The following is a 27,994-nucleotide window of genomic DNA, read 5'->3' on the forward strand; positions in this document are numbered from 1 at the left end:
TATATAATTAACTTTATATGAAATTAATTCTGATTCAAATTAATATTAAAATAAATAATTAAATTCAAATGTTTTTGTCAATAATAAAACCTAATATAAATCTATTTAATGTAAAAATTACATAAAATCAATTTAAATTAAAAATGATTATTCAAGATGAATAAATGTCAACGTGAATATAAATATACACTAGTCAAACATGAGGAACTACAAAGTCTACTTACAATAATTTTTGTCAGACATTAAAAAAAAATGTTGCTCAAATTTTCAATATTTGAAATTGGGATATAGAACTTTTCGTTCTCGACGAGATCACTCTTCAAATCTCAGTAAAAGTTAGTTAGATTTTTTTTTTATAGTTTAGAACACACTTTGAAAATAATAATAAAACGTGTTTTATATCATTATTTTTTAAATAGTTTAAAAATTTATTTTTAAAAATTCATTTTTTAACAGAAATTTTTTTTGAAAACAGTTAAATGGTATTTTAATTCTAATTTTTAATTTTCTACGTTCTTGCTTACTTTTTGCCTCAAAAATGTTCTTGCTCACGTAATTTCATTTTTCCCTTTTGCACTATGCTTCTCCCACTTAGCTTACGAGGGGGATAGGTCGTCAAGAAATTTTTATAAACTTTTTGGTACATATTTAACGTTTTTTGGGTACATTTACTCTTTCATAATGTTAGAATTTTTGTTAAGAAATCATTAATAATAAAATTTATTGATGATCACAGGCTTCACAGCAGGGTTATATGAATAATATATTTAATAAAATCTTCTATTTTTAATTTTTAGCCGGTGCTTTGAGAATATTGGTTATTATTTGCCTAAAAATATTTGTTATTACTTTAATGAAAGAGTAAACTTTATGAAAAAAGGTGAACGAATTTGTGGAGGAAAGAGTCTTAATTAATGCATTAAATTGAATTGTTATTTTTATCATCTTACAATATATATTTTTTAAGGGATGTTATTGCAATATAATTTATGCAAGGAAGATACTGATAATTAAGTAAATAACATGGTATAATTTTTAATAAAATAGCTCTGTAACAACTTTCTCTAATGATTGGTACAATGAATTCTCTGTTTTCATTATGTAAGGTTTTGTTAAATGGCATTTTTCTTTATCAAAATGTTGTCCCTTCCCATATCGTCCGGCCTCTCTGGTTTCCTTATAACTCGTTTAGTTCACAAAAACAAATAGATATAGTTTTTATGGAAGTATTTGTCTATTATTGGCCATGCAAAACCCAAAAGCAGTGTCACTATCGACTCATTTCATGGGTGGCTGTGGTGTAAAATATGATGACACCATGTATTTTACAGTCTACATGTACATATATGTCAAACGAATGACACGACGAAAACAAATAATAAAAAGATTGAATTGTTTAAATTTCAATGAAAATTTTGTCTGTCTAATATTTTGGTGTTTTCTTTTCTTTGAGAATTTTGATTTCTCTAACTTTGTTGAAGTCGACTAAATTCGTCGTTCAAAATTTTGTCACATATATAATATCGTCTTTTGCAAATACTAGTTGACATTGTATAGATGAAATCTTTTATTTAACGTGATTTTTTTACTCCATTTTTATTTAAGATGATTGATACACTCGAAAGTGGATTAAATCTATTTTTAGATTTATTATCTTTTTAGTACTTAAATTTTTTATGATTTTTGTTTTTAGTCCTTTAATTGTTTTCGTTCTAATTTTTAGTTTTTTTTAACTTTTTTTATGTCCTTACTTTTAGTTTCCTAAATGAATTAAAAGTAATAATGAGAAAAAAATAAAAGACTAAAAATAAGAATAAAAAAATTATGAACTAAAACAAAAATAAAAAGTCTAGATACTAAAAACATAAATTCTAAAAAATTTATGACTAAAAAATAGTTTATTCTCTTTTTTTTTCATGTGTCTCGTGCTCTCGTCATTAACTTTTGTTTTGTATAGTATGTTCCATTCAATCTCAAATGGATCTTTAAAATGTCAATAAAAGATAAGATGGGTATAACCAAAAACAAGTTTTACTAGGCTCTACTATGGGTGTTAAATGTTCTAACCATCGCCCAATTTTGGTAACAAAGTTGGTCCCATACTTCGATAATATTTTGTCATAATTGTGTTTTGTCTTTTTCAATTGTTAGAAAACATTATTAATCGGTCAAATAACCTATTTGGCTTTTTATTTTATTTTTGTTATTTAATTTAGTATTTTATATTTTAAAAATTTTAATTTAATCTTTTAATCCATTTAAGATTAATGTTATTAATTATTTAAGAATGATTTTTTTTTGTTAAAAATAAAGTGAAGGAAAATAAAAAAATTAAACAAAAAAGTTAATTATATAAATGATTAACGATGCCAATTTTAAATAAATTGATTGATCAAACTAAAATAACAAAAATAAGATAAATGATAAAACTAAATAAAAAATAAGATAAATGATCAAATATTTTTTAAAAAAAGATAAAGAACTAAACATAAATAAAAAATAAGATAAATAATCAAATCAAACCTTTTAAAAAATAAAAAATCAAACTAAGTCAGAAAAATAAGATAATAAATTAAATAGGACATTTAATCTTATTAATTTGATGAAATGTGTTAAAGGTTTATTGGGAATATCATTAATACAATGAGACATATTAAAGGTTAATTGGCAATATTATCGAGATATTTAATTAGCAAGAATTTAAGCTTGATATATGATTGATTAGTCCTTAAATTATAATGTGATGACGTTTGTGAGCTCAATGTTCATTAAAATTATGAACTTGTGTTAAGCAGTTGACTTAAAATTCAATAGAAGTAGAATTTAACGAGATGTAGCTCACTTACTTTAATAATGTGCGTGACTTGTAACTTTTTTGACATCAAAGTTTGACTCCAAAAATAATCAATAGACTTCAAAACCTTTCTTGATCTATCTCCATAGTATAGAAACTCTTGATAAAAAGGCTTAATTTGTGATTCAGATATACAAGTAGAACTCCTAAAAGTTGAGCTCCAAAAAAATTGAGTCTATTTGGTCGGGATGGATAAGCTAAAACGGACTTATAAAATATAGACAAAAAAGAACCTATTTAGCTCAATTTTGTTAATTAATTTTAGATTATGCAAAATTAATTGTCTTCTTTTCTTCATTTTTAGTTACTGGGAAAATTTTGTGGTTGATAGTAATCCTATCAAATTCGGAAATGATTGCGTCCGTAATAAACACTTGTGGCCTAGAAAAAAAAAATTGAGATCACGCAATACACAACCTTGTTGGACCCAAAAGACACTGTCACGCACGTTATTAGAGACAGGGCAACAAAAGACATGGGTTTCTCGCGTTTCCTTTCCTGACCTGGTGGAAAGTCGCAAAAATGGTCCTATTAATAAATTTATTTTTATAAGATTTTATTTTGTCTGTTTTATGTATTAATTATTTTTTGATTAAAATATTTTAAATTATCTTTTTCTCTTTCGTATAAAAATTGAAGAAGATGAATAATTTTTTTAAAGAATAAAATTGAAAAAATATCATAAATTTAATATTAACTTAATTAACTAATTTTTTATAATCTTAAATTTACTAAGTTAATATCATAAATTTTTTTATAATTAAGAATGGAAGAAGTATCGATGAAGCACGGGATTTTTGTGATAATAGGATATCCTTTGGTTTCCACGACATCCTCAAACACCCGAAATTTGACATTCTCATGGTCATGGATAGTGAAGTGTTAGTAAATTCCCAAGTTCCAAGACCCTACCTCGCTTTCTGCTTCTGAATATCAAAAGTGCACACAACATAATCCACACCCTTTTCACCTAAACCCTCTAATTACCCTGTTGCTGCATCCAAACCATGTCTACCATCATCCTCAGAGTAGCAGGGACGTATGATGCACTGCTTAAGCCAAGCTTTCGTACCCCCACTTGGACGAAGCTTCATAATTCCCATCTGGGTATGCTGTATGCTTATTTGGAACATGGTTTCTCTTGTTTCTTTCCTTTCTTTGTTTATAAGTTTCGTATTCCTTTTTGTCTTTATAGAAGTGAAAGGCCACTCTTATCTGCCTGAGAGTGGAGGAAGCTGTGCAATTCGAAGCATGTTGCGGGGTCCAGTTGCTGTTTTAGAACTTCCCTTAAGCCTTCAAGCGTCCAGAAGAAGGTAAATATTTTGAAACCAACCTCTGATTCAAAAGTTAGTATATGCTTATTAAAGAATGCTGTACAAGCTATAGGACTAGTGCCAAATGCTGTTGACTGTAGTGAGAGTCATTGAGATGGAGGTGTCATGGTATGACTATGTCATCAAAAGGAATGTCTAATTTTTTGGTAGTTGACTTCTCAGGAGGGATTTGAGGGAATGGAATCAATAATGCCACTTCTACATTACTTGCGGGCTATGATGGAATTGAAATTCTTTCCAGAGAAGACACATATGTAGGCCCCGTGTTTTAGAATTAAGAATCTGTTTGGCTTATCTCAAAATAATTTGCAAAAGTGTGAAACTTTACAGCTATTATCTGAGAGAAGTTAGGGGAGCTTCTGTTTGCCATTATTGTGTGGAATTGTGGATGAAGTTTTTCAATCATTAGTTTAGGAAAGGTGGCAAATATTCTGTTAAGCTATTGTATGGATGCCCAATCTGTTTTGCACATGCATGGAATTATTGATTGGATTTATTTGCAAGTAAAGATTTGTGCCTTGGGCGAAAAGTTCTCAATTCTTCTATTTTAAAGTAGAAATGGGGGAGGGGAAAAAAAGAGGAAAACTGGAAAAGGCTAAACATCACAGTTAGTGGTGACTGTACACAATTGTGAAATAAAAATTTGTAGCAATGCTCTGCTTTTCAGCTGACGATGATATCCAAGAAATTAAAGTCATGCTTGATTTCTTATAATGAAAATGAAGGTATATTAGATTCCTTATGGTAAAAATCAAATGAGTCACACCAATTGTTTGAGAGTCTTAATTCCTGCGTTACAGACTATAAACTGAGGGTTTTCAATTTACTATGCTTTATTTTGGGCAAGATGGCCAATGCTTTTCCCATTGACTCTCCATTGGATTTTCAAGTTATTTACCTTGCGTGACAGCACTAAGTTACTAGACCTCAGAACAAATTATTTTATAGAGGAATGTATAAGAGCTTAATGTGAAAAAAGCCTGGTAAATCTTGATATCCTGATTTCTATGAAATATTTGTAGTGAGTGATGAAGCTACAATTTCTATGAAGAAGAAATAGTATATGCTTGTATTGAAAAAAACAAAACACTCAAGCCCTCTTTCACATTTCCAAAGGTTGCTTTTATTGATGAGTGTTGCAATGACAATTTGCAAGTGATTAATAACATATAAGCAGCATCTGGTGTTGGTAAATCTTTTTTATCTATTTTCTGGTGCTTGAACATTGACTTTCACATTCTTGATTTAAAGAGCTAATGACTTGTTTGTTGCTATGTTTAGGAACTCTCAAATATTTTGCAATGCTACAACAGACATCTCTGGAGATATTCCTGAAAGTGCTGGTGAGCTGAGCCAGTATGAGAAAGTGATTGAAACGTTAACAACTCTGTTTCCTGTGTGGGTGAGTCCATTTCTTCTTCAATATAGTATGTCAAATTTTTCTAATTTCTTGGTCTGTAGTCTGAGAGTTTGCTAACTTACATGAGCAGGTCGTCTTGGGGGCCATTGTCGGCATTTACAAACCAACTGCTGTAATTACTCTGATTTTTTCAGCTACGTACATGGTTGATTGGAAATATGTTGATTAACTGCTGTCAAGTTATGGCTATATTCCAGGTAACGTGGTTGGCGACAGATCTTTTTAGTCTTGGCTTGGGTTTCCTCATGCTCTCTATGGGCTTGACATTGACATTTGAGGATTTCAGACGCTGTCTGCAAAATCCGTGGACTGTAAGGGACAATAACTGATATTTAAAGAAAAAAATATTTATTTGTTTCTCCTTTTAAAATATATTTTTTTTTTTTTGCAGGTGGGTATAGGGTTTCTTGCACAATATTTAATTAAACCCATGCTAGGCTTTGCCATTGCAATGGTACTTTTGTTATTACCTGAGCACTTCCATGCTTCACTATCTCTTTGCTTCATTTAGATCAATTCTTGAAATGTGTTATGTCCTCTTAATTTTTATATTGCCTCCTAAGATTGTTGTCAAGACTCAAACATTCCACATTTTATATTATCTTTTGATTAGTACTTGTTTAATTAGAGAATTAAAGATATCTTTCTGTTAAAATGAAAATGATTATATTGGCCACTTGTTGGTTGTTTGACCCTTAATTCTGTTGTCTCCAACAGCAAGCTGAAACAAAGGCTATGCTATATTTCCAAGTTATTCTATATCTTCGACAAGGTTAATCCTACCAATTCTAGTGCAGTGGCAGAGTTCTTTCATGACATGATTAAATTTCCAAACCTAAGAAAAAAAATTGAATTTTTAGATAAACATACAGATTCCTTGGAGCTTAACGTAAACTAAGCATGTTACTTCTTGATGTCATTTGTTTTTTTGGTATGACTCCCAGATTTAATTTCTTTGAAGGAGAATGACATAAAACCTAGCTAAGTGTGGAGGATAATTTTGGGCTGTATAATCATATAATTAAGAGTTTTATTTATGTGATTATCAGGGTTTCTTTTCAATTTATTATCCTTATTAAGTTATAAGATCAATGAAAATCATGGTGAAGACATTTGTAGTTTCCATTGTCAAAATATCAAGAGACCAGAAAACATTTTATAGTATGATAAGAGCTTTTGTTTTTGGAAAAACATCTCTGCCTTCTACGGCCTTTCTTTCTTAAATAGACAGCAAAATATATGCTCTTCAAGGAGATGAGAGATTACAAGAGGCATACAACGAAGGGAGGGATTCTAGGAGATTTCCTATTATCGGAGATATACAGGGAAAAGAGAGATTATCGGAGATTTCCTAACAGCTATAAACCTATTAAAACAGTTAATAAATTACAGCTATAAACCTATTAAAAAAGGTAATAAATTACATTAATATACATTAACATCCATGGATATGGGTGTAGGACTTAGTATAGCTATTTAGGCCAAGTTTGAAATCTGAAATGGCTTGTTTTGATAACTGGTTGAAGAGACTGTAGTTCAGTGCTATTGTTGTTCTGTGTGTCGCTTATATTTACTAATCTTGGCTATCTGTGTAGAGAATTTGTGCTTTTGTAGTTAGATCCTAAAGTTTGTAAGATTGATAATTTATCTTATACTAGCTGGTGTATTTTGCACCATAAGAATGTATATCATGCATAATCCTCTAACATCAATCTCTGATTCCCAGACTCTAAAACTTTCAGCTCCTCTTGCAACTGGTCTTATTTTGGTTGCATGTTGTCCTGGATGTCAGGCATCAAATGTTGCAACATTCATAGCCAAGGGAAATGTTGCACTCTCTGTTCTTATGACAACGTATGTTTAACATGCATTCCCTTGTTTGTTTGTCTTTGTATTTTATGTTCTACTCAAAGTTTTATATTTTTTCTCATAGATACTGTTGCTTTTAAAAATATTGGTGATTTCTGTAATCTATATTCATGCTTACTACTTACACTTGTAAAAGGCATTGTTTAGGCTCGTGTCTTTCTTCCAATCTGTAATTTGTCATTTTTGAGTTGAAAAATCAGTTTTATATTTGGTTAAAGATTGATATCATAAATAATCTAGAATTGATGAATGCATTAAAGTCAATAATACTAATTTCTTATTTGTCATTGCCGGTAAACTAAAAACTGAGTTTCTAGTCCTTGTAGAAATTACTTTCAAAATGTGTACTTCTTATCACTTGAAAGGAGAAATAGAAGATTTTGGATTAATATGTTGCTCTAATCGGAGCTCGTGATTTTGTTCAATTTTGGCATTTCAAGGTTAGAAACTTAGAATACAATTTGAAACATGAAGAACCTGTGCACAGTCATCTATGAATGCAGAACAATTCAATGTAAAAATAATTGTGTCATGTTATCCCTAGAAGAAATTATTTTGGCTTTTATCATTTTGTGTATTTTTTAGCAGCAGCGAAGTTATCTGGTGTATATTGATGTTGTTGATTAAGAGAACTGCCATTTTCAGAAATTAGGTTTCTGAAAAATTTAATGTTATTCATTCAACAGGTGTTCAACTATTGGAGCTATTATAATGACCCCACTCCTTACAAATCTTCTTGCCGGTCAACTCGTTCCAGTTGATGCTGTTGTAAGTTGTTGCTTGCCTATTTTTTTGGCTTGAAAGGAATGTCAAAGAAGTCTTCATTTAAATTTTATAAACCAGCTTCCTGTTCGCAAGCTTTTAGGAAAATAAAGGATAGTTGACACTTGACAGTACTAATCATACTTTCTCCTAAGTCCTAATCAAGTGAATTTAGATACTGGATTTTGAATAGGATACCTTGTCTTTCTCAGTATTTTTCTGTTTCTTCTGGGATTTTCACATCATTTCTGTCGAACAAATCCTCTTGTATTTATTATTTTCACTTGTGGAGTGAAGCTGTTATCCTTTCTCTTTTGCAGGGCCTGGCACTTAGTACCTTTCAGGTTGTTTTAGTCCCAACGATTGTGGGAGGTAAGAGATGAATCTTTCAAATTATATGTGAGTTGGTTAGTTTATAACATGTCTTTATTTGGTTTATGATTTCACTCATAAAGATTAGGATGATCTTTAATATCTTTGCTTTATCTGGCAGTTTTGGCAAATGAGCTTTTCCCCAAGTTCACTTCAAAGATAATCACGATTACTCCTTTGATAGGAGTCATTTTGACCACTCTACTTTGTGCAAGTCCAGTAAGTTGACTAAGTTCAAGAAGACGAAGTTCACCAACAGTGTTCTCTGATAGCTAGCTGTTTACTTCATTGTAAATTATCATTGGTTGTTCTAGCTTTGCATGGAAATTTAACGTGTATTAACTTTTCAGATTGGGCTAGCTTCAGATGCATTAAAAGCTCAAGGAGCACAACTAGTATTACCAGTTGTTTTCCTACATGCTGCTTCATTTGCTCTTGGTTATTGGGTTTCAAGAATATCATTTGGTGAATCCACGTCACGCACTATATCTATAGAGTGTGGGATGCAGGTAAACCTGTTCATCATACCTCAATGTCTCATTGTTCTCTTAAATTGTTTTCCTAGGTTGAGTACATTTCTCACATCTGAAAAAATTGTGAATCATTCCACTTTTCCCTATTCATGTTGCTTTTGTTGATTATGTATCAATTCATCTGGAATTGGCAACTTAGCATACAGAAATGCATCCATTCATAGCATATATAAATGAGTTGGGAAATGATTTTGTTCTTGATACAATCTGATTATGTAGAAGGTATTTGAGCTCTCATACCAAGAGAAGCCTGAAATCCACCACTAGCTGGACCGTTCAATTGAGGATAGGCGTGCCTCGTATCTTTAGGCCAAAAATAATGGTTTCTAAAGGTCACACTCAATAAATAGACGTGACCCCTTTGGTCATGTCAGGTCACGCCTAGAGCTTATTGATGTTTCTTGAGTTCTTAACCAACTTTTGGACTCCTGAGTGAGTATGTTCTCAGATGTGAACACTAGTGTTTTTTTGTGTTTGTCTATATCAAATTGCAGAAAATGGACATTAAATCACACATGTGGACTATCCAGATCTTGAGTAGTATAGTGCTTTAGGAGAGAACAAAAAATGATCACATCTATATATTAATAATGTGAGATGACATTGAATTGTGTTTCTGGTGAAGGGTTGAGCAGTGTCAGTGATAGACATTTGTATTCTCAATGCATGTTTAAACTTGTACTATGCTTCATAGATCTCTCTTATCAAAACCAAGTAACTCCTCCAAGTAATGTTTTATGCTTGATCATTTTGTCTAACTTTCTATATTTACCTTTTTATCTGCAGAGTTCTGCATTTGGATTTTTGCTTGCTCAGAAGCACTTTACAAACCCTCTTGTAGCTGTTCCTTCTGCTGTTAGCGTTGTCTGCATGGCGGTAAGATAGGATATTTATCATGCTCTTAAGACTTTTTTTTTGTTTCTTGTAGAAAGATTTGGAAATCTCCATCAATGAATATTTTTCACTGTTTTCATGCAGCTTGGTGGGAGTGCTCTTGCCGTGTTTTGGATGAACAGACCAATTCCCCTTGATGACAAAGATGATTTCAAGGAATGAAAATCATTGTCTAACTTCCCTGCATTGCGAGCCTTAATTAATAATGTTATTTCCCCCTCATTTTTTTGTAGGACAATTGTTTTTATTAGTTGTTTAAGAAAAAAAATGATTTCTGAATTCACGTAGTCATCAACATCTTAGAACTTAGAACATTAAGAATTTAGGATGAGTTTACTACAATTTTTTTTGTAGGACATTTGTTTTTTATTAGTTGTTTGAGAAAAAAAAAATTGATTTCTGAATTCACGTAGTCACTCAACATGTTAGAACATTAAGAATTTAGGATGAGTTTACAACAATTTAAAACAGGGAGTGTCACAACAAGTATGCCCCTTAGTTTGTACTTTGTAATATTCCTTGGGGTTAATGTTTCTTTTTCCCAGTTGTGTTTAGAATCTGAAAAAAAAAGGATTGAATTTTAGGTGATGGCAAGCAAATATTCACCTATGTCCAGTATGAATTGTTATTATGGTTGTTTGTCAGTCATTGACTCTTCAAATTTTCTCCTCAACGGGCTCCTCAAAAGTGAAGAATTTGCTTCACACTCTCTGGCTAGATAGAATCTGCTCTCTTCGCCTTTTCTCCTTGGTTTCCTTTCTATTAGCCTTTGTGGATTTCTTGATCTCTGAATCAAAAATATGTCCCCTGATCCTTTACTTCGTGTAAATTAAAAGCATAGAAACTATTTCCAAAATAAAATAAAATCAAAGAAACTGTGAAAAGCAAAAGTATGGAGCAAAAAGGCAGAATTAATATATATAAAAAAAGATAAGAATCAATCAAATGGATTGTTACTATAAAAAAAATTCTGATAATAATTGTAAGAAAAATACTAGCAACAGCTCTCTTTCTAACACTCTGCAGGGTTAGTAGAAATTTATTAAAAATTATAAATTTTAGTTGATGTCGTTACTTATTTAATAATTTTTCCTCCTGTGAAATTTATTAAAATTGATTATTTTTAATAGATTTTAGTCAATGATTAGGTATGTTTGGTTGAAGGAAAGAGAAGAAATTGAGTAAGTTTAAGGTTACATTTCTTGTACTTTATTTTAATTAAAAAATTATTTTTTATTTTTATTCTCTAAGTCAAATATAATAATAGTAAGCACTGAGAGTGTTAGAGAAAATTGGCGCTATCTCATGGCGTGTGTGTGAGTGTTGTTGAGCGTCTGTTGAATAGGAAAGGGAGAACGCTGTGGAGTGTGTTAGAGAATTTCCACGTGAATAGTGGTTGTGCAGTGCTCGCTAGAATAGTAGAATGCTAGAACAACAAACATTAAAAAAAATCCAAACAAAAACTCTAAATTTAAGAATCACTAAACCCCATAAAAAAAATGAAGAGAGCCAAATGCACCTATTGCATTTGTTTTAATATTTTGATATAGGTCTTTTTGTTCTCATTGTATCATTTTAGGTTTAATATAATTTACATTTGAAAAAAATAAAGAGAGGCGCATATGCTGTAAAATACTGAACTGAATCAAAAATTAAGTTTAAACATTTTTTTATATTAAAATGGGGTATTTTCACCCAACATAAACAAGAAAATGAAAAATCAAGAAGAAAGCTTTTTTCACCCAAATCCTCGTCAGCCTGAAACAGGATAGCCAAAAAAATGGTTGAAGATGAAGGAACGGACAGCCCTCAAATAAAATATTCAAATTCAAAAACAAAATATAGTAATTACCACAAATAGTAATTATTAAAAGCTCATTAATTCTCAAGTTCTACCTATTGGAAATATTTTTTTGGTTTTTTTATTAAAATGTAAAAGACAAGCATAACCTCATTAAAAGTCAAAGTTTGAATCTCTAAAAAAATGGTAAAAGTTTGAAATTATTTATCTACTTATATATTAGACTAAAAAATGATTCCACTAACTCTATGGATACGGAGGTTTGATCAAATTACATCTATATAATTTTTAAAAATATACTCATTCATCTCATTTTTTATCATTTATTTTTATTTTTTTATATCACATCATGTGGTATATATCTTTTTCTTTTTCTATTTATTATTTTTTTATGTCTATCTCTCTTTCATCTATCTCATCCATCCCCAAAATAGGATAAAAAAGTATCATTATTTTATATTTTTTTCTAATTATTAAATCATTTAATAACTTTTAATTAAATAAATTTTTTCTTAAAAATTGTCATTAGATTAAAAGTTTCATTCACATGTATACAAAGAAAAAAATTTCATTCACTCAAATTATATATACAAAATTTTATATTAATTTAATTTAATACCCATTCATAAAATTAAAATTGACGCAATATAATTTTTTAAAAATATATTTGATAATTATAAAATTTGGGTTTAATTCATAGTCAATTTTGACTAAGAATGGTTAGAATTTCTCTATTCTACTATTTATTTTTTAATGAAGTAATGTGAATTTTAATATACGGTGACGGTGACGATGACTGTGGGGGTGGAATGGTGATGGTGATGGTGACGGTAGTAACGGTGAAATGATAATGATAGTGTTTTAAAACTTGAACTGGCTCGACCGGTTGGGTTGGTTCGATCGTGATCTAGATGTCTGGGTGGGTCGAGTTGCCTATTAGATCGCCCATATATTGAACTTAGTGCAATCCGATATGACTCGATTAGGTTGGTGATTAAATCGATGACCCATTCACCCTGTTGGGTGACACTGATGCCCAGGGGAGAAACCACACTGGGTCATGCAGGTCAAGTAAGGTTAGGTATAAAATTTTAATATTTCTAATAAAGATTAAGTCAATTAGTGATCAATTGGTTCAACCATTAACTTGGTGACCTAATACTTTGATTGAGTCAATCACCAGTTCAATTTTTAAAATTATGGGTGGTGGTGGGGTGGAATAGTGACGACGACGATGGAGGTGTGTAACATCTCATTTTTTGTAAAATAAATAATAAAAAAAGTTTTATTTTAAAATCAATAGAGTTTTTAGAAATTAAATAATTGAGATAAAATAGTTTTTTTTTTAATTAAAAAAAAAGTTTCATAGTATTAAAAAATAAATAGAGTAAAATGATGTTTTAGAAAATAAAAGGATGCTTTAATAGATTATTTATTTAATGAAATAGTAAAATATAGTTTCATTTTTATAAACTAATAAAATAAAATAAAAATAAAGTAAATAATAGGCTCAGAGTACCCTAACTATAAATATAGATGTATTAGGTCAGTTTTACATTTACTATATGTTTCTACGCTCTCTCTTCCTCCCATATTCGTTTTCCTTTTTTTCTCTTCCAAAATCCTATCTTTTTTCCACACACACTCAAACTTGTCCTAGTAAAACTACAAATCCAGACTCTTTAACCGTTGGATCGTCCTTAAATTTGGACACCATCTTTGGAATGCATTTTTGCACATTCTCACCATTGGGATTTGGGAATAAGTTATATAGAGAGAGAAACTCCCATTGCATGAAGATAGTGAAATCGAGGCTTCAATCCATTCTCGTTCTTTCTAACGCTTGAAAACTCTAGTAGAGTAACCAAAGGGAAAACTTGAGGAATCTTAGGGAACCGCTAGAGATGTCTCTATTGATGTTCGACTATACAAGTGAGCTCGTTTAGAGGTAAGGGATGAACTTATCGCAATTGGTGTTAGAGTAAACATGTTTAGGGATCCTTAGATGATCAAATTGAGATTAATTTTGGGGTGTTTTTATGTGTTTTAGTTTTTCCTGTACAATGATGACTGCAAAATTTTCATGTTTGACGGGTCAATTGATGCCCTAATGCGAATTGGATGGTTTAATTGAGTGTTTGACTTTGAATGTTAAAAAATTAGAAATTTGGAAATTCTTGATTCTTACATGTTTTCTTGAAATTGATTGACGGGCTTTGTTTTCCATGATGTGATCACATGTTCTATGCTATTAACCGAATGAATAAGAGAAAGATTATATGCCTTAAATATATAAAGATATATATATTTTTATATATATATATATATATATATATATATATATATATATATATATATATATATATATATATATATATATATATGAGAGACGTGTATTGTGAACAAGTGTGGAATTAATACGTTTCTCAATGTGATTATACATGTTATTGTGAAGTGTAAAGTGATGACATTGAGTTGTGAGTTATGAATTGTACAATTACACAATTGTAAGACCCTTTAAGGATGATGAGTTTTTGCATGACGAGTATTATGATGGAATTCACTGTGGGAACCCGACGAATTGAATCACTTTGGCACGAGTTAACATGATTTTGAAAACAATTGAGTATTTGTGTATATTGCATAGTTCATAGGTGAAGTATGTGTTGTGTCATGCATATATTAATACTATGTGATGTGTATATGATTTATGAGGTGTGATAACATGTTGCTTTGTAATTATAACATTGTGATTGAGGTTAAGTGTATGTGATAAGTTGACTATGTGTTAAATTATGAGATTACACGTGTATTGAGATGTTGTGTGCATTGAGTTGTGAGCTATGAACCACACAATCACACAGCTGTAAGACCCTTTAAGGACGACTAGTTAATGTGTGACGAGTTAAAATTATTTTGAGAACAATTGAAAAGCTGTGTTTTTTGTATAGTTCGTAGCTAGATTTTGCATGTTAAAATGTTTTATGGGTTGAACCTAAATCAGGAGGGAGAGGCCCTGACGAACTTTTTGGAGTCTAGGCCTTGGGGTAAATACACCCGGTTTGAGTGTGCATTTAAGCCTATGTTGATCCCACGTGGTTGGAACATTCTCGCAAAATAGCGTGACCATGACTGATCTTCCTATGATTTTACCTGGTGAGAGTGACTTGACTTGCCAGTGTGTGGTCTTTTTTGTCATGTACTCCTAGGCGCCTGGCGAGATTTTTCATTGACATGGTATCACATTGCATATAGGATTGAGTCTTAGTATATTTGTTGCATAACGTCTGTGTAATGATCATTGTGACTTGTTACGTGATGGTGGATAATGAATTGTGTGAGTGTGAGATGTTGTGTTGTACTTGAGATTTGTTGTTCTGAACATGTGATTAATGTGAATGTGCAAAATGTAATTGTTATTAAATCCTTTGGACAAGTGATGTTACGCAATGAGTGGTAAAATGATGCGAATTGTGCTAAGTTGATTTTGTTATACTTATACTATATATGCGTGTCTTTGTTTATTTCTACCTGTTTAAGAATGTGATAACTCACTCCTCGTATGTTGTTTGTGTTTGGATCCTATGATGATCTCGAACCTTGTGTTCGTGGGAGCAGATGACTAGGTGAGACACGATGCTTTGATAGAATGCTATATTAGAGCATTGTTTTAATTGCATGATGTTCCAAACATGTCATTTTACTTTATTTTATTTTGCTACTTAATTTGAATTCTTTTGTAAAGTTAAACGACCTTTGTTTTGAGCTGAAAATGTTTTCATACCCTTATTTGAGAAGTTTTTAATTTGGTAATCAATTGTGAATGTGAACCTTTTACCCATATGAGATCCTTTATATTTATCGAATAAAATCATTTTATGTAATTTCACATTTTTATGTATTTTATTATATAAGGATGTATATCGGGATAGAGGATGTCATATGTGACATAATGGTGGTAGTGACGATGGCGTTGATGTTTGGTGGTGATAACAATGATGAAATAGTGATAGCAACGACAATAGTAGGGGTATGAAATAGTGGTAGCCACAATGATGGTGGTGGAGGTAGCAAAGGTGAAGTGCAATGGTGGTGGTGGAATGATGGAAACGATAGTGGTTGTGGCGACAATGATGAAATGGTGACGATGAAAACAACAATAACAACTATAAGATGACGACAATGGTAATGGTAGGGGTAGGAGTAGGGGTGATGGTGGTGGTGATATGGTTATAATAGTTAAAATATATTTTTTAAAATTAAAAATCAAATTCACAATATTTTTTTTCCTGATTTTGATAATAAATATAAAATTGTTTTAAAATTAAATTAAAAATAAATTCAAGTCCATTTTTATCAAACACATTTTATTTTAAAAATTACATTTAAAAATAAAAAATAAGGAACATACAACCACTCTAGACCTAAGTTTAAAAATGATAATAACTTTCTTATTAGAATTTAGAAGGGATGACAAATTAAGATCTTAATTTATTTTACGTGTCTTTATTTTAAGTTAATTACGTTTTCAATTTAAATTATTTTAGGGAATAATTTATATTTTTAAAAAAGTATTTTAAAAGTAATTATTTCTTAGAAAAACAAATTATACCAAACATGATACAATATGCAAACACATTAAAAAAGTTTATAGACATGAATAGAGATTTATTTAAAATGAGTAATGTTGTACTTTCTTACAGTAGTTTTTATAAAAGTATTATATAAAAATAGGATTAATATATTAAAAACATTTTATTTAAAATAATACAACATGAATAGAGATTTATTTAAAATGAGTAATGTTGTAAGGAAATTTAAGATTATTTTGTTTAAAAGAAGAAAAAAAAAATACATGCATCCATGAAGAAATGACGAACTTCCAAACAAACCTACTCGAATGTCGTAGCATGGGCACTGTTGCGCGGGGAACAAGAATGTGGCGTGACCTGTGGATAAAGACAATATAAAAAAAAAAAACGCAAAATCCCTAACTAGAAATCAGAAAATATTTTTTTAGGTGCATAAAGAAGATGAAGTGAATATTATATTAAAGAAAATCACTCCTTTCAACTAAACTTACCTTTTAAAATAAAAATAAGATATATTAAAAATTTTAAAAAGTAATATTATAATTATAATATACTCTGAAACTGTAATACACATGTAATCCCTCATTTCATTGATAAATAATAATAATAACTTGAAATAAAAAATTATTTGTTCATTTATTTTTATATGCATCTCAAAAAGGTCATTTTATATTAATAGTTAATATTTAATTTAATACATCATTAGTGTTAATATTTTACCATATATCACAATTTATAATTAAATGAATTTAATTAATTTCTTATTATAAACCTTTGAATTAGTTTATTTATAGAAAACAAATAACGTGTAGATACTTTTTTCATTTAAATTTTTTGAAAACTTAAAAAAAAGAGTTATTTTAATATTTTTATTTGTTCCTGAAAAATCTAAGCAAACCTTTTGTCTCTCTCTATTTACTGTGTAGCGGGAAACATATTTTTTTTCTGACGCAGTCTCCATAGCCATACACTGACATAGCTTCTACGCTGCTCATCGCCAATATCAGATTTTTACGCGTTTCAGAGCTCAAACAATGTCTCAGTTCAAGTGGGAAGCCGATAAAATGTAAGGAAACCACTGATTTTTTGAACCTGCTTCCTTCTTTTCTATTTTCTTTTTACCCATTTTCTTGTTTCTTGTTCTTCCTCTTTGATTTCTCTCTTTTGGGTTTTGTTCAGTTTCTTGTATTGGTGGCTTCTGTGCTCCCCGCTTCTTCCCTCGTGTTTTTGTTTTAGGGTTTAGGTTTTTCGTGTGATCGTGTTGGTGTTGAGTTTTTGGGTTTTCTTGCACCCCCTTCTGTTACCTGTTCATTGCTGCTTGTGTTGCAAGCCTTTTGCATTATCTGCGTTTTATTGTTCTCTTGCGTCTCTTCTTTGATTTGTTTCTGCATTTCACTCCAAGCTTTGATTTTTCTTTCGGATGTTTTCAGTTTCGAGTAGTTCATGTGTAAACTTACCCACCACTCGACCTTTAGCCTGCTTTTATTTTTTATCTTTATTTTTTCGTTCTCTTTTGCATTATCTTATCAACTATTTTATGCATGGTGTGCTTTACATTTATGGCTTTATGTTTTACCAGCAATCACATTATTTGGTTGTTGTGCTTGTCTCTGTTATGTCACTTTCGAAAAGAAAATGCTTCTTGTTTCAGGTCATTGTCACGTGGAGTGGATGTTTTGTGTTTGTTAGACTTGACATTGTCTAGCTTGTATTTGTATCTGCACTATCCCCAGTCAGTCTTGTTGGTTGCTGATTGCTATCACTTTGATTATTTTATTATAGTTTTCTCAACATTTCTAATTAACTGTGTTTGCCAATTTTTGGGGTTGGGGAGCAGGTTAGATTTGTATATTCACGATTATCTCATGAAGAGACAGTTACATGCTACCGCAAGAACATTTCAGGCTGAAGGAAATGTTTCAACGAATCCTATTGGTAAGATAATAATATAGGCTTTTTTAGGGGAAAGAAATTAGGTATATGCAAATGCAACTGCTCTTCTAATTTACTGAATTTGACCTTTACTTTTGGCCGCATGCTCCAGCTATAGATGCACCTGGTGGTTTTCTTTTTGAGTGGTGGTCTGTCTTCTGGGACATATATATTGCCATGGTAAATCAGAAGCACCCAGAAGCAGCAGTTTCTTGCAGTAAGGTGTGTTTTTCTTTTTAATATACATCAATTAATCTTTTCCTATTTTGCATGATTAATTCCTTGCTATCCTTCTTAATATATATTCATTTTTATCTTCCTGCTTCTAATATTGGTAAATGGGAACCAAGGTTAAGTATGCGCTTCCTGATGATGCTCTTTCTTTTGTACATATGCCTATATGAATTTTTAAAAATCTCATGAAGCATGTGTGTGTGTATATTAGTGTAACAGTCCATGATTTGGTATTTATTATTTACTAGCCATTATTTTCATTGCATTTCTATTTTCTGTGGTTTTAAGATGATTAGACATTGACATCTGGCAAGTTAAGTTATTAGGTCACTGTCAAAACAAGAACTAGATGTTTGTTTCAATATATCTAGTTAGCCCTTATTTATGTGTTTAATATGCAGTACAGACCACAAATCATTAATGTCAGCTTTGTATAAATTTGAAAATGACAGAATCAACAAATTAAGGCTCGACTAATGCAGAATCAACAGGAGCAAGAGCTTCAGAATACAAACCAGAATCAACAAAATGAACAAATGCAACTCTTATTGCAAAGACATGCTTGGCGGCAGCAGCAGCAGCAGCAATTTCTGCGTGGATTTCATCTTATTAGTGGTAGTGCTAGATGTCCTATTAGCAATGATCCTTTGATGAGACAGAACCTGGCAACTTCTAATGCTATGGCAACAAAAACATATGAAGACAGGTTGAAGCTTCCACTTCAGAAAGATGCTTTAGATGATGCAAACATTCAGGTATCTAGTCTGTCTGGGATTATAACATGGCCCTGCTGTTTTTATATGATTAGAATCACATGTCTGTACTGTTTATTATATTATGCAGCAAAAAGTAGTTGATGATGTTGGTCAGCTTCTAAACCCAAACCATGCCTCATTGTTGAAAGCAGCAGTAACAACTGGTGAACAGGCTAGAGGGTGCGTGCCAATTGTTTTCTTTGATGAGAACACTTATTATTCATGTCGTCTTATTCTTGATTGCTTGTCTCAGTCTGGGCTGAATTTGCTAGTTGTCAAATTTCTGTTTGCAGACAGATATTGCTCAGTGCACCTAGCATTTTACAGGGGGATATTCAAAATGTTCAAAATCTGAACCAGAAACTTCCAGGGTCTACACAAGTAATTGTGAAAATTATTATTGTTTTGATTTGTATACAACCCAATTTCTAATTTATAATATTTTGTATTTACTGGTCTTGGCTCCTGAAACAGGACATAAAAAGTGATATGAATGCAATGATGAGGTCTCAAGCAGTTGTTTCAGAAGGATCCTTTATCGGTTGTCATGGTACTCTTTTTGTTGTTTCAAATTAAACTTATTGTTTCTAAATTTACTTTCACTTGTTAGTGTTTCAATGTAGACTTGGTAAGTTCAATAAGGGATCTTTGAAGATATTCAATCTTTTGTTAATTTTCAGCTAGTTATCACTCCTTTTTTTGGAAGTGCAAGCTATTTGTTTTATTCCTGTTGACTGAACATGATTGTACATAGTATCTATGCTTATCAAGAGTTACTTGGAACTGTTCTTTCACGAGGATATAAATAGTGTTTGGACACTCAAGACATGCAAAATATTTTGAATATTGGGTACGGTCCGTACGGATACATCAATTTAAAAAAATATTTGACTGAATAACTTAATGTTTCTGGTATTTGTTCAAAAACATATGTCGGAAGTCAGAACCTTGGTCATGATTCAAAGCTTTTGAATGGCTGAGGCAATTGCATCATTTGCTCAGGTGTCTTCAGCTCTGTAATTGACTTCAACTGTCTCCAGTTTTCTTATGCTTTGTTTTCTCAACCAACATCGTCTGCAAATGCACCTCCTTTTTTATCACTTATGCAATTTGATTTATAGTTTATTCCTCCCTCCCAAAAACTATCAATTCGAATTAACATAATTACAATATAGTTTAGGAACTCTTTTTAAAGTCTATATATATTTGATAATTGTTCTCTTTGGTTATTGTTCACATCGTTAAAGTAAAAAAAACATTATATTTTTAGAATCTGTTACATCATACCAGAGATATGAAATCATTCACTGGTGACCTTCCCCTGGCATGCTAAGCTTTTGGGTGATATGGTTTTCTGAACATAAGTCCGTTTGGTGTCAAATGGAAAAGTAGAAATTATGATGCAAAATAGAAGTTATGGATTTCCAAAGTCTAAATTCAATTATCTTCTTGCACATGGTTCTTGTACCTTAAAAATTGCTACTGTAAATGAACTTTAAGGAACCTTACTTATTCAATGACATGCTGTTGTTTTCGAAGTTAAAGACATATCATAAATATAATTATGAAATAAGAATGTGATGCATGATTTTTATGCTCATTACTATGAACACATCTTCCTTGTCTTTTTAAGGAACATCTAAATCAATTCAATATTTTCCACTGGCTTTTCTAGGCTTTTTAAGCTATTGGACCGAATACCTCAACACAAATATGTCAGCTTTGATATCTTGAAATACTTAACATTCCCTACTATGAATCATAGTTGCTTTATATGCCATCTTAATAACAATATCTCTTGGATTTGTATTATATTGTAATTGTGATGGTTTGATTTTAGAATTTGCATTTGATTTTTAGTTGACAATTATTCTCATTTTAGGTTCAAATCAAGGTGGTAGCAATTTGACTCAGAAAGGATGGCCTCTAGAAGTAAGACTCGCTTTGACCTAATTCTCCCTAACAAAATTAAAATTATGATGCTGTTTCTATGTTGTTTCCCGGGTCCATCTTTCTTGGATCATTGATTTGTCAAATTCAAATTTCAAACAATAAATCTGAATATATTAGGGAATAGCATGTGGTGAAGACGTGCAATGTTGCTACATTTATTGGATTACATTGATAGATAACATTGTCTTTTTCAACATAACAGTGATTACTATCTTTGTCTAGGAATTCATTAAGGTTGAAGATTGGACACTATCCTTAGAAAATAGGATTGTGCTATTGAAGCAAACTCTCTTTTAAATCCCTTACAATAGAGGGGCATTACCTGTCTGGTTCAATGGTAGGGGAAGCTTCTCTGCTTGGCTTGGGCATAACTTTACTGTTGGCCTCTGTTAAGTTTTAATTTATAATATGAGAGGCCATTGTAAAATTGAAATTGCCTAAATTGGCTGTGATATGGATATTTTAGTTTACTAAGTATTGTGCTTTAAATTTCATCGTTGAGGAAATATAAAATAACAATATAAGGCTATCTATCTCTTCATTTTTTCTTTCATCTAGGTAATGTAGGTACATCAATGTTCTTTCTACTGTCCAAGCAATCCTATTTATGAATTGATCACAACTATTTTAGGGACTGGATGAGCTTCGCTCGGGATTTCTCCAGCCAAATAATTTAATGCAGTCTTCACAATCTTTCAGTCAACTTTCTCTACGGCAGCAACTTATGCTTCAGGCACAACAAAATTTGATTTCTCCTTCTGCCAGTGATTTTGAGAGCAGAAGACCCAGGATGCTTGTTAATGATCAAAACATGGCTCTTTTGAAAGATGGCCAATCAAATTCTGTAGGTGATTTAATTCCCAATAACAGGTCACCTGCTCAAGTTTGTTCCTCAGTGTTGCCCCATCCAGACTCAGATATGTACCTTAAGGTATCACCTAGACAATTTCACTTGTGGCTGATTTGGATTAACTTCTCCACCACTTAGAATGTATTCCATCAGAAATTATTGCCTCTGGACTGCCCCAAAGTATTTATTCTATAGTAAATTGTCTTTTACAGCAACAAATTCAAAAGAGCAGTCAGCAGCTTCAACAATATTCACAGCACCCTCTTTTGAGCCATCAATCTGAGTCTCTCCAGAAGCAAGGAAAAGATGGTCCTGGAAGCATTACAGTAGAGGGCAGTGTGTCCAATACCTTACAAGGAAACAAACAGGTTTTCATCCGCTGCTTTTGAACAGTATTTACTGGCTGCAATGCATATCTAGGTCTTTTAATCAGTTTGCTTGCTCGTGTCATTTCAAGGTTTCCAAAAGTATAACAGGGCAAAAGCGAAAACCAGCATCATCTTCAGATCCTGCCAATAGCTCTGGAACTGCAAACACTACAGGACCACCTACCAATTCACCTTCAACAGCATCTACACAAACACCCGCAGACATGATGACAGTGTCAACTCTGCATCAGAATGTTCCTTCCTCTAAGTCGTCATTTATGTTTGGTACTGATGGTTTTGGATCACTTTCATCAGTGCAGAATCAATTGGTCAGCGTCTCCTTCATAAGTATTTTCTTAGGATTATTTCTTATATTCATTGCCTGATTTGAGAAGAATATTTTCTGAAAAACATGTTTGTGATATCCTAATACTGCACCAAGTTTTATTGAGAATTCCTATTTCTATCTTTGTCACATGGAATGCTTTTTATCTATACTACAATAATGGACTGAAAAAAGATAAGGTTTCGAAGCATGGAAATATCTAGGCACTCTAAAAAAACTACATGACAGCAAGGCAATTGAATTATTATTTCGCAGGCTGATATGGATCACCTTGGGGGTGATGGATGTTTTGGTGACAATGTCGAGTCATTCTTATCTCTCGATGAATCAGATGTTAGCGAAAAAGTTGGCAAAGGTATGATAAATCTGATAGATGAATTATCTGCCCTCTCTTTTCCCCCTTCCAAAAATATCCCAATCCAATAGGCACTTTGTGGTTTGGATCTTATGTGACTATATGGAAAAGCCTAAGATTTCTAATTCAAATGGTTCACTGTTCATTAGAAGTCGCATTCAAGAATATGAAGCATATAATGGCAAGTTCGCATAAAGTTGAGTGTTGTCACTTCTCATCAGATGGAAAACTTCTTGCTACAGGTGGCCATGATAACAAGGTATGTGCTAGATTGATCCAACTTTAGCTATGAAATGACCTCCATTTCAGTAGAAATGTTGCATTTAGTGGATGTTGGAAGAAACTTTGGTTTCTTGATTTGAATTTGAATTTGTTGTGGTGAAATTTGTGGTTATGAATCTTGGACTCCATTGGTTGGTTTGACAAGTGAACCAGCCAGGTAATAACATTGATGAAATTATTTTTCTGCTGTGTGGTGCAGGCTTCTTTGTGGTGCACAGAATTGTTTAACCTGAAATCAACACTTGAAGAGCACAGTGAATGGATAAGTGATGTTCGATTTTGTCCAAGCATGTTGCGTGTTGCTACATCCTCAGCAGATAAAACTGTTAGGGTTTGGGATGTTGATAATGTAAGTCAAGATTTTCATTGGTCAAATTCAATTCTCTTTTTTCAGAGTTAAGTTAATTTGGTTAGTAAAGAAGTTGAGAATTTTCTTATGATGTACAATTTATGTTGTGAAATCACTAAATCCTTTAGCCTCTGTTTGAATGGAGAGAAAATGAGGGGGGAGAGAGAAAAAGGGAAGAGGGAAATTTTGATATTTTATTTTGTAAGGTAAACTTTTCTTTCCTTTTTCTCTTCAACCAAATAAAAGAAAATACACTGTTTTTATCTCCTGTTTTTCTTTCCTCTCTTTCTCCATAACCAAACATAATGTTAAAATATTACATTAGTCTAATCTTTTTTTTTTTTTTTTGCACAGCAAAAAATTAGTCTAATCTTACTTCTTACATGTCTTAATGTTAATCACATTTACACCCTATTTTTTCATTAGCCTTATATTTCTTTTATGATCCCCCTCTTTCATTTGTTGGCCATTAAAATGTCAACAACTTCATAAATTGTTATAGCCTATAATTATTAATGAGTTTGATATGAAAACCTGTTTAGAACAATTGGAGAAGTAGGGTATGGTCATAAATGATTGAAAGTAGAGGAAATAAGTCAAAGATGGAGGGGATTTGGTGTCTTCTATTGCTGGAACTTGTCAATAAATTACCCTGGAGTTGGTTCCTTACTTTTTTTCCTGTATGTATGCATGCTGTTTGATAGCCAGTAAATTTTAGCAGTTAGCTTTAATAATGTAACTGTGTGGTGAAAATTAACTTTGCTGGTATTAGTGTGGAAAGTTGTCTAGCTTCAAAATTTTATGATTTATCATTTGTTTAGTCTAAGGGGTGCATCAGATATTTTTCTTATATCAATTTAGGTGCTATTAATTAGGTGATACTTTCTTTTATTTTTCTCATATAATTGATGGAATTTTGATCATTCTTTGCAGCCAAGTTATTCTCTTCGAACATTCACAGGACATGCAACAACTGTGATGTCACTAGATTTTCACCCTAGCCAAGATGACCTTATTTGCTCTTGTGACAATAGTGAGATAAGATACTGGAGTATTAAAAATGGTAGTTGTACTGGGGTTCTCAAGGTATGAAATCTAAAAAAGTTGTTAAGCACATCCTAATTCTCAATGTATTGTTATAATTTGATTGCAAATAACTTATTTTTCCAATATTTTATCAGGGTGGTGCAACTCAGATGAGATTTCAACCTGGCTTGGGAAGGCTTCTTGCAGCTGCAGTGGATAATTCCGTATCCATTTTTGATGTGGAAACCCAGGGTTGCAGACTTAAATTACAGGTCAGCTGTGAATTTTGTTTATAGTACCCTTATTTACTTGTATTTCTGATGCTAAGTTTTAATCAATCATAAACAACACTAGAACTTCCAGTTTTAGATTATTTTGCTATTTACCTAAAGATAGATTCATTTTACATTGTGTACTATGTAAAAACTTAAAATTATATTATGTCCTCTTTAATATTAATGTAATGAGATGACTGTATAATTAACATCTTTTTTTGGTTTCATTAAGCTTCAGTTTTTTTTTTTACTTGATAGAACATTATGGCGGAAGTTGATCCATGTAGCCGACCCCACCTAGTGGGATAAGGCGTTGTTGTAAGCTTCAGTTTTTTCAAATATCTAATCTAAATTTTTTGTTTTATATTATTTAGTCATTCCAATTTTAATTGCCTGTATGAAAGATTTATTTTATATTGTATACCCCATATAGAAACTCAAATTATAAGTCCTCTTGGTCATACTTTACTTATCTCCCGATCGAACTCCGAATTAGTCAGGATTTTTTTCCCTTAATGAATCGGAGGGTTATGAACAACAAATTATACTAAGTCCTCTTTAATAACATCTACTACATGATTAAATTAAAGGTTCAATATTAAATAATAATAATTATTATTATTTGTTTGAAAAAATAGTTGAATATATGTAAAGGCCTGTGCAAGGCACAGGTGGAGAGCTAGTACAATACAAAACAATAACGTCTCGTTCCATTTTGTGTTGTTCGTGTGCCGGACATTAATTTAGTTATTTTTCTCAACATGATCTAGAATTTATCCATTGATGCCACCTTTCTCTCTTTTTTTCTCCCCCTCCTTGGAGTGAAACTCTTGACTATTGATTATTTATCAATCTTGTTCTGGTGCTCTCCATTTTAGGGCCATACTACTGTTGTCCGATCTGTGTGTTGGGATTTGTATGGAAATTTTTTGGCTTCTCTTAGTGCTGATATGGTTAGAGTATGGCGTGTTGTGTCTGGTGGCAAAGGGGAATGCATTCACGAGTTGAACGCATCCAGGAACAAATTCAACACCTGTGTTTTCCATCCCTTCTATCCTTTGCTGGTCATTGGCTGCCATGAGGTATAAGTTATCTTCTGTCTTGTAATTACTATATCAGAATAAAACATGTTATTATATCTGTGCACCAATATAAATTATCATCCTTTTCTTGATGTGGAATCGTGGGGATTTCAGACTCTTGTGCTGTGGGACTTTGGTGAGAAGAAGACAGTGACTCTGCATGCACATGACGATGTTGTATCTTCCTTGGCGATGTCTAAAGTTACTGGGTTGGTGGCTTCAACTAGTCATGACAAGCATTTCAAGATCTGGAAGTGTGGCTAGCACTTTTGCCTCGTGGTGCTATTCACAATGTAGATAGATATTCCTTAAGGCTTCACCAAACACACTATCTGTTTTTTTTTTGTTGCTTCTTCCTTATATAAAGGTCCTGTTTAACAGTGAAAGGGATGTTTTGGATTTTGACCTGATCCCTGATTGCTTATACCCATACGACCCTTCTGAAAAGTTTCCCTACACTTTGGTTTAGAAATAGAAAAAGGGTATACAATGAAAGTGGTAAACCTCAAAATACATATGCTGATACATGTTTTGTAATTTTACTAGGGAAATATCATGCTTTTTTCTTTAGCCCCCACTCTCTCGATCCTATTTATATATGTTTTTTTATTCCGTCCGAATTGATAGTGTGCTTGAGAGAGGATCATTGCTATTTAGTTTAGTAAAAAAAAAATATATTCATCAAGTTGTTTATGGAAAGAAAGAATGCATACATATTGAGTAACATGTTATTCAGCCAGTTACGTTTGGTTCTGCCTGAAATTATTTATTTAGATTTAAAAGAGGAGAAAGAAAGGAATGATAAAGGGGGATTGCAGTTTATTTCGTAAAAGCTTTCTTTGTGTTGGGCTTTTCATTGAGTTTTTTCTTTTGGTCCATCTCCATTGTGAATCGAAATCGATGATTATGTGTCACGAGAGCATTTAGGTAAATGCACACCATAGGGTTAGATTGACGGTGTATGAGTATCGTGTCATGATTTCAGTCTTTAAGTTCAACTGTTCAAGGTTGTTGATGACCTATTGTGGTCCTTGGTACATGCATTGGTTAGATTTGGTGGCCGATTTTAATGTGAATGTTATTTTATCATTATTTAAGAAATTAAGTTAGAAATTGATTTATTTTGTTGGTGATAGTAACGAATTAGGTTAATTGAGTTAAATTGCTTCAAGTTTAACGTGAATACAAATGAATTTAAAAATTAATTATATATTTTTTTATTGAAAAATAAATTAATTCAAAAATAGAAATTTTTAATAATTAAAATATTTTTTTTATCACTACAATAATATAATTATAAAAAAAAAATGCACAAATCGATATTAAATAACAAAAGTTAAATTCCGTTAACCTCTATCATGCACGATACAATATAGACAAAAAGTAATTTTCTATGGTGCATGATATAATATATATTATTATTTTATTATTTATGTGATGATTTTGAAGTGTTCTTCTACAAGAATAATTTTGTTTTATGAGAGATTAAGTCTCTCCCTCAAAGAGCAAAGTTTTTACATCTAGGTATAATAACACTTATTGAAGGTGCTCTAATGATATAAGGAAAAAAGAATTAAAAAGAGCTTTTTTTTTTTTTTTTATATTTGAAGGATTAAGAAAAATAAATTTAAATTTGAAGGACTAAAAAAAATATCATCCATATTTAAAGAAAAAACATATTTAAGTCAATTAAATCTATATTTAATTGGGTAGGATTGATTCACATCTTAAAAACTTTTTTGGGCAATCTAAACTA

General features: G+C 31.5%; 2 protein-coding genes across 3 annotated transcripts; both read left to right on the forward strand.

Annotated features, from left to right (window-relative positions):
• The first annotated feature begins 3,636 nt into the window (after positions 1 to 3,636).
• On the forward strand, positions 3,637 to 10,686 carry LOC100816287 (sodium/pyruvate cotransporter BASS2, chloroplastic). Its single transcript, XM_003524475.4, has 13 exons — positions 3,637 to 3,961; positions 4,050 to 4,167; positions 5,470 to 5,590; positions 5,679 to 5,720; positions 5,806 to 5,919; positions 6,000 to 6,062; positions 7,335 to 7,462; positions 8,164 to 8,245; positions 8,560 to 8,611; positions 8,733 to 8,830; positions 8,962 to 9,120; positions 9,931 to 10,020; positions 10,123 to 10,686. Exons 1-13 carry the CDS (start codon positions 3,862 to 3,864, stop codon positions 10,198 to 10,200), a joined length of 1,245 nt encoding a protein of 414 aa, XP_003524523.1. The 5' UTR covers positions 3,637 to 3,861; the 3' UTR covers positions 10,201 to 10,686.
• A 6,678-nt stretch (positions 10,687 to 17,364) lies between these two features.
• LOC100806326 (transcriptional corepressor LEUNIG) lies at positions 17,365 to 26,808 on the forward strand. 2 transcript variants are annotated; one of them, XM_003525605.5, is made up of 18 exons: positions 17,365 to 17,497; positions 18,269 to 18,366; positions 18,476 to 18,585; positions 19,050 to 19,352; positions 19,441 to 19,532; positions 19,646 to 19,733; positions 19,827 to 19,902; positions 21,235 to 21,284; positions 21,937 to 22,236; positions 22,368 to 22,523; positions 22,613 to 22,852; positions 23,125 to 23,224; positions 23,374 to 23,483; positions 23,706 to 23,855; positions 24,789 to 24,941; positions 25,037 to 25,153; positions 26,035 to 26,238; positions 26,353 to 26,808. In XM_003525605.5, the coding sequence occupies exons 1-18, from the start codon at positions 17,466 to 17,468 to the stop codon at positions 26,500 to 26,502; spliced, it is 2,529 nt and encodes an 842-aa protein (XP_003525653.1). In that variant the 5' UTR covers positions 17,365 to 17,465; the 3' UTR covers positions 26,503 to 26,808. The 2 variants fall into 2 exon arrangements, with proteins under 2 accessions (XP_003525653.1, XP_014630880.1); XM_014775394.3 differs by lacking the exon at positions 17,365 to 17,497 and having other exon boundaries at positions 17,658 to 18,366.
• Positions 26,809 to 27,994: the final 1,186 nt, after the last annotated feature.

This window comes from Glycine max, chromosome 5 (genome assembly GCF_000004515.6).
Source record: "Glycine max cultivar Williams 82 chromosome 5, Glycine_max_v4.0, whole genome shotgun sequence".
In the NCBI taxonomy this organism is placed as follows: domain Eukaryota; kingdom Viridiplantae; phylum Streptophyta; class Magnoliopsida; order Fabales; family Fabaceae; genus Glycine; species Glycine max.

Excerpts from the sequence above, each read along its gene's own strand:
- LOC100816287 (XM_003524475.4), top strand. The coding sequence starts at position 3,862 with ATGTCTACCATCATCCTCAGAGTAGCAGGGACGTATGATGCACTGCTT. Across the intron at positions 5,591-5,678 it reads CAACTCTGTTTCCTGTGTGG|GTCGTCTTGGGGGCCATTGT; the intron begins GTGAGTCCATTT and ends TTACATGAGCAG. Across the intron at positions 5,920-5,999 it reads GTCTGCAAAATCCGTGGACT|GTGGGTATAGGGTTTCTTGC; the intron begins GTAAGGGACAAT and ends TTTTTTTTGCAG.
- LOC100806326 (XM_014775394.3), top strand. The coding sequence starts at position 17,973 with ATGGTGTGCTTTACATTTATGGCTTTATGTTTTACCAGCAATCACATT. Across the intron at positions 19,533-19,645 it reads ACTGGTGAACAGGCTAGAGG|ACAGATATTGCTCAGTGCAC; the intron begins GTGCGTGCCAAT and ends TTCTGTTTGCAG. Across the intron at positions 19,903-21,234 it reads ATCCTTTATCGGTTGTCATG|GTTCAAATCAAGGTGGTAGC; the intron begins GTACTCTTTTTG and ends TTCTCATTTTAG.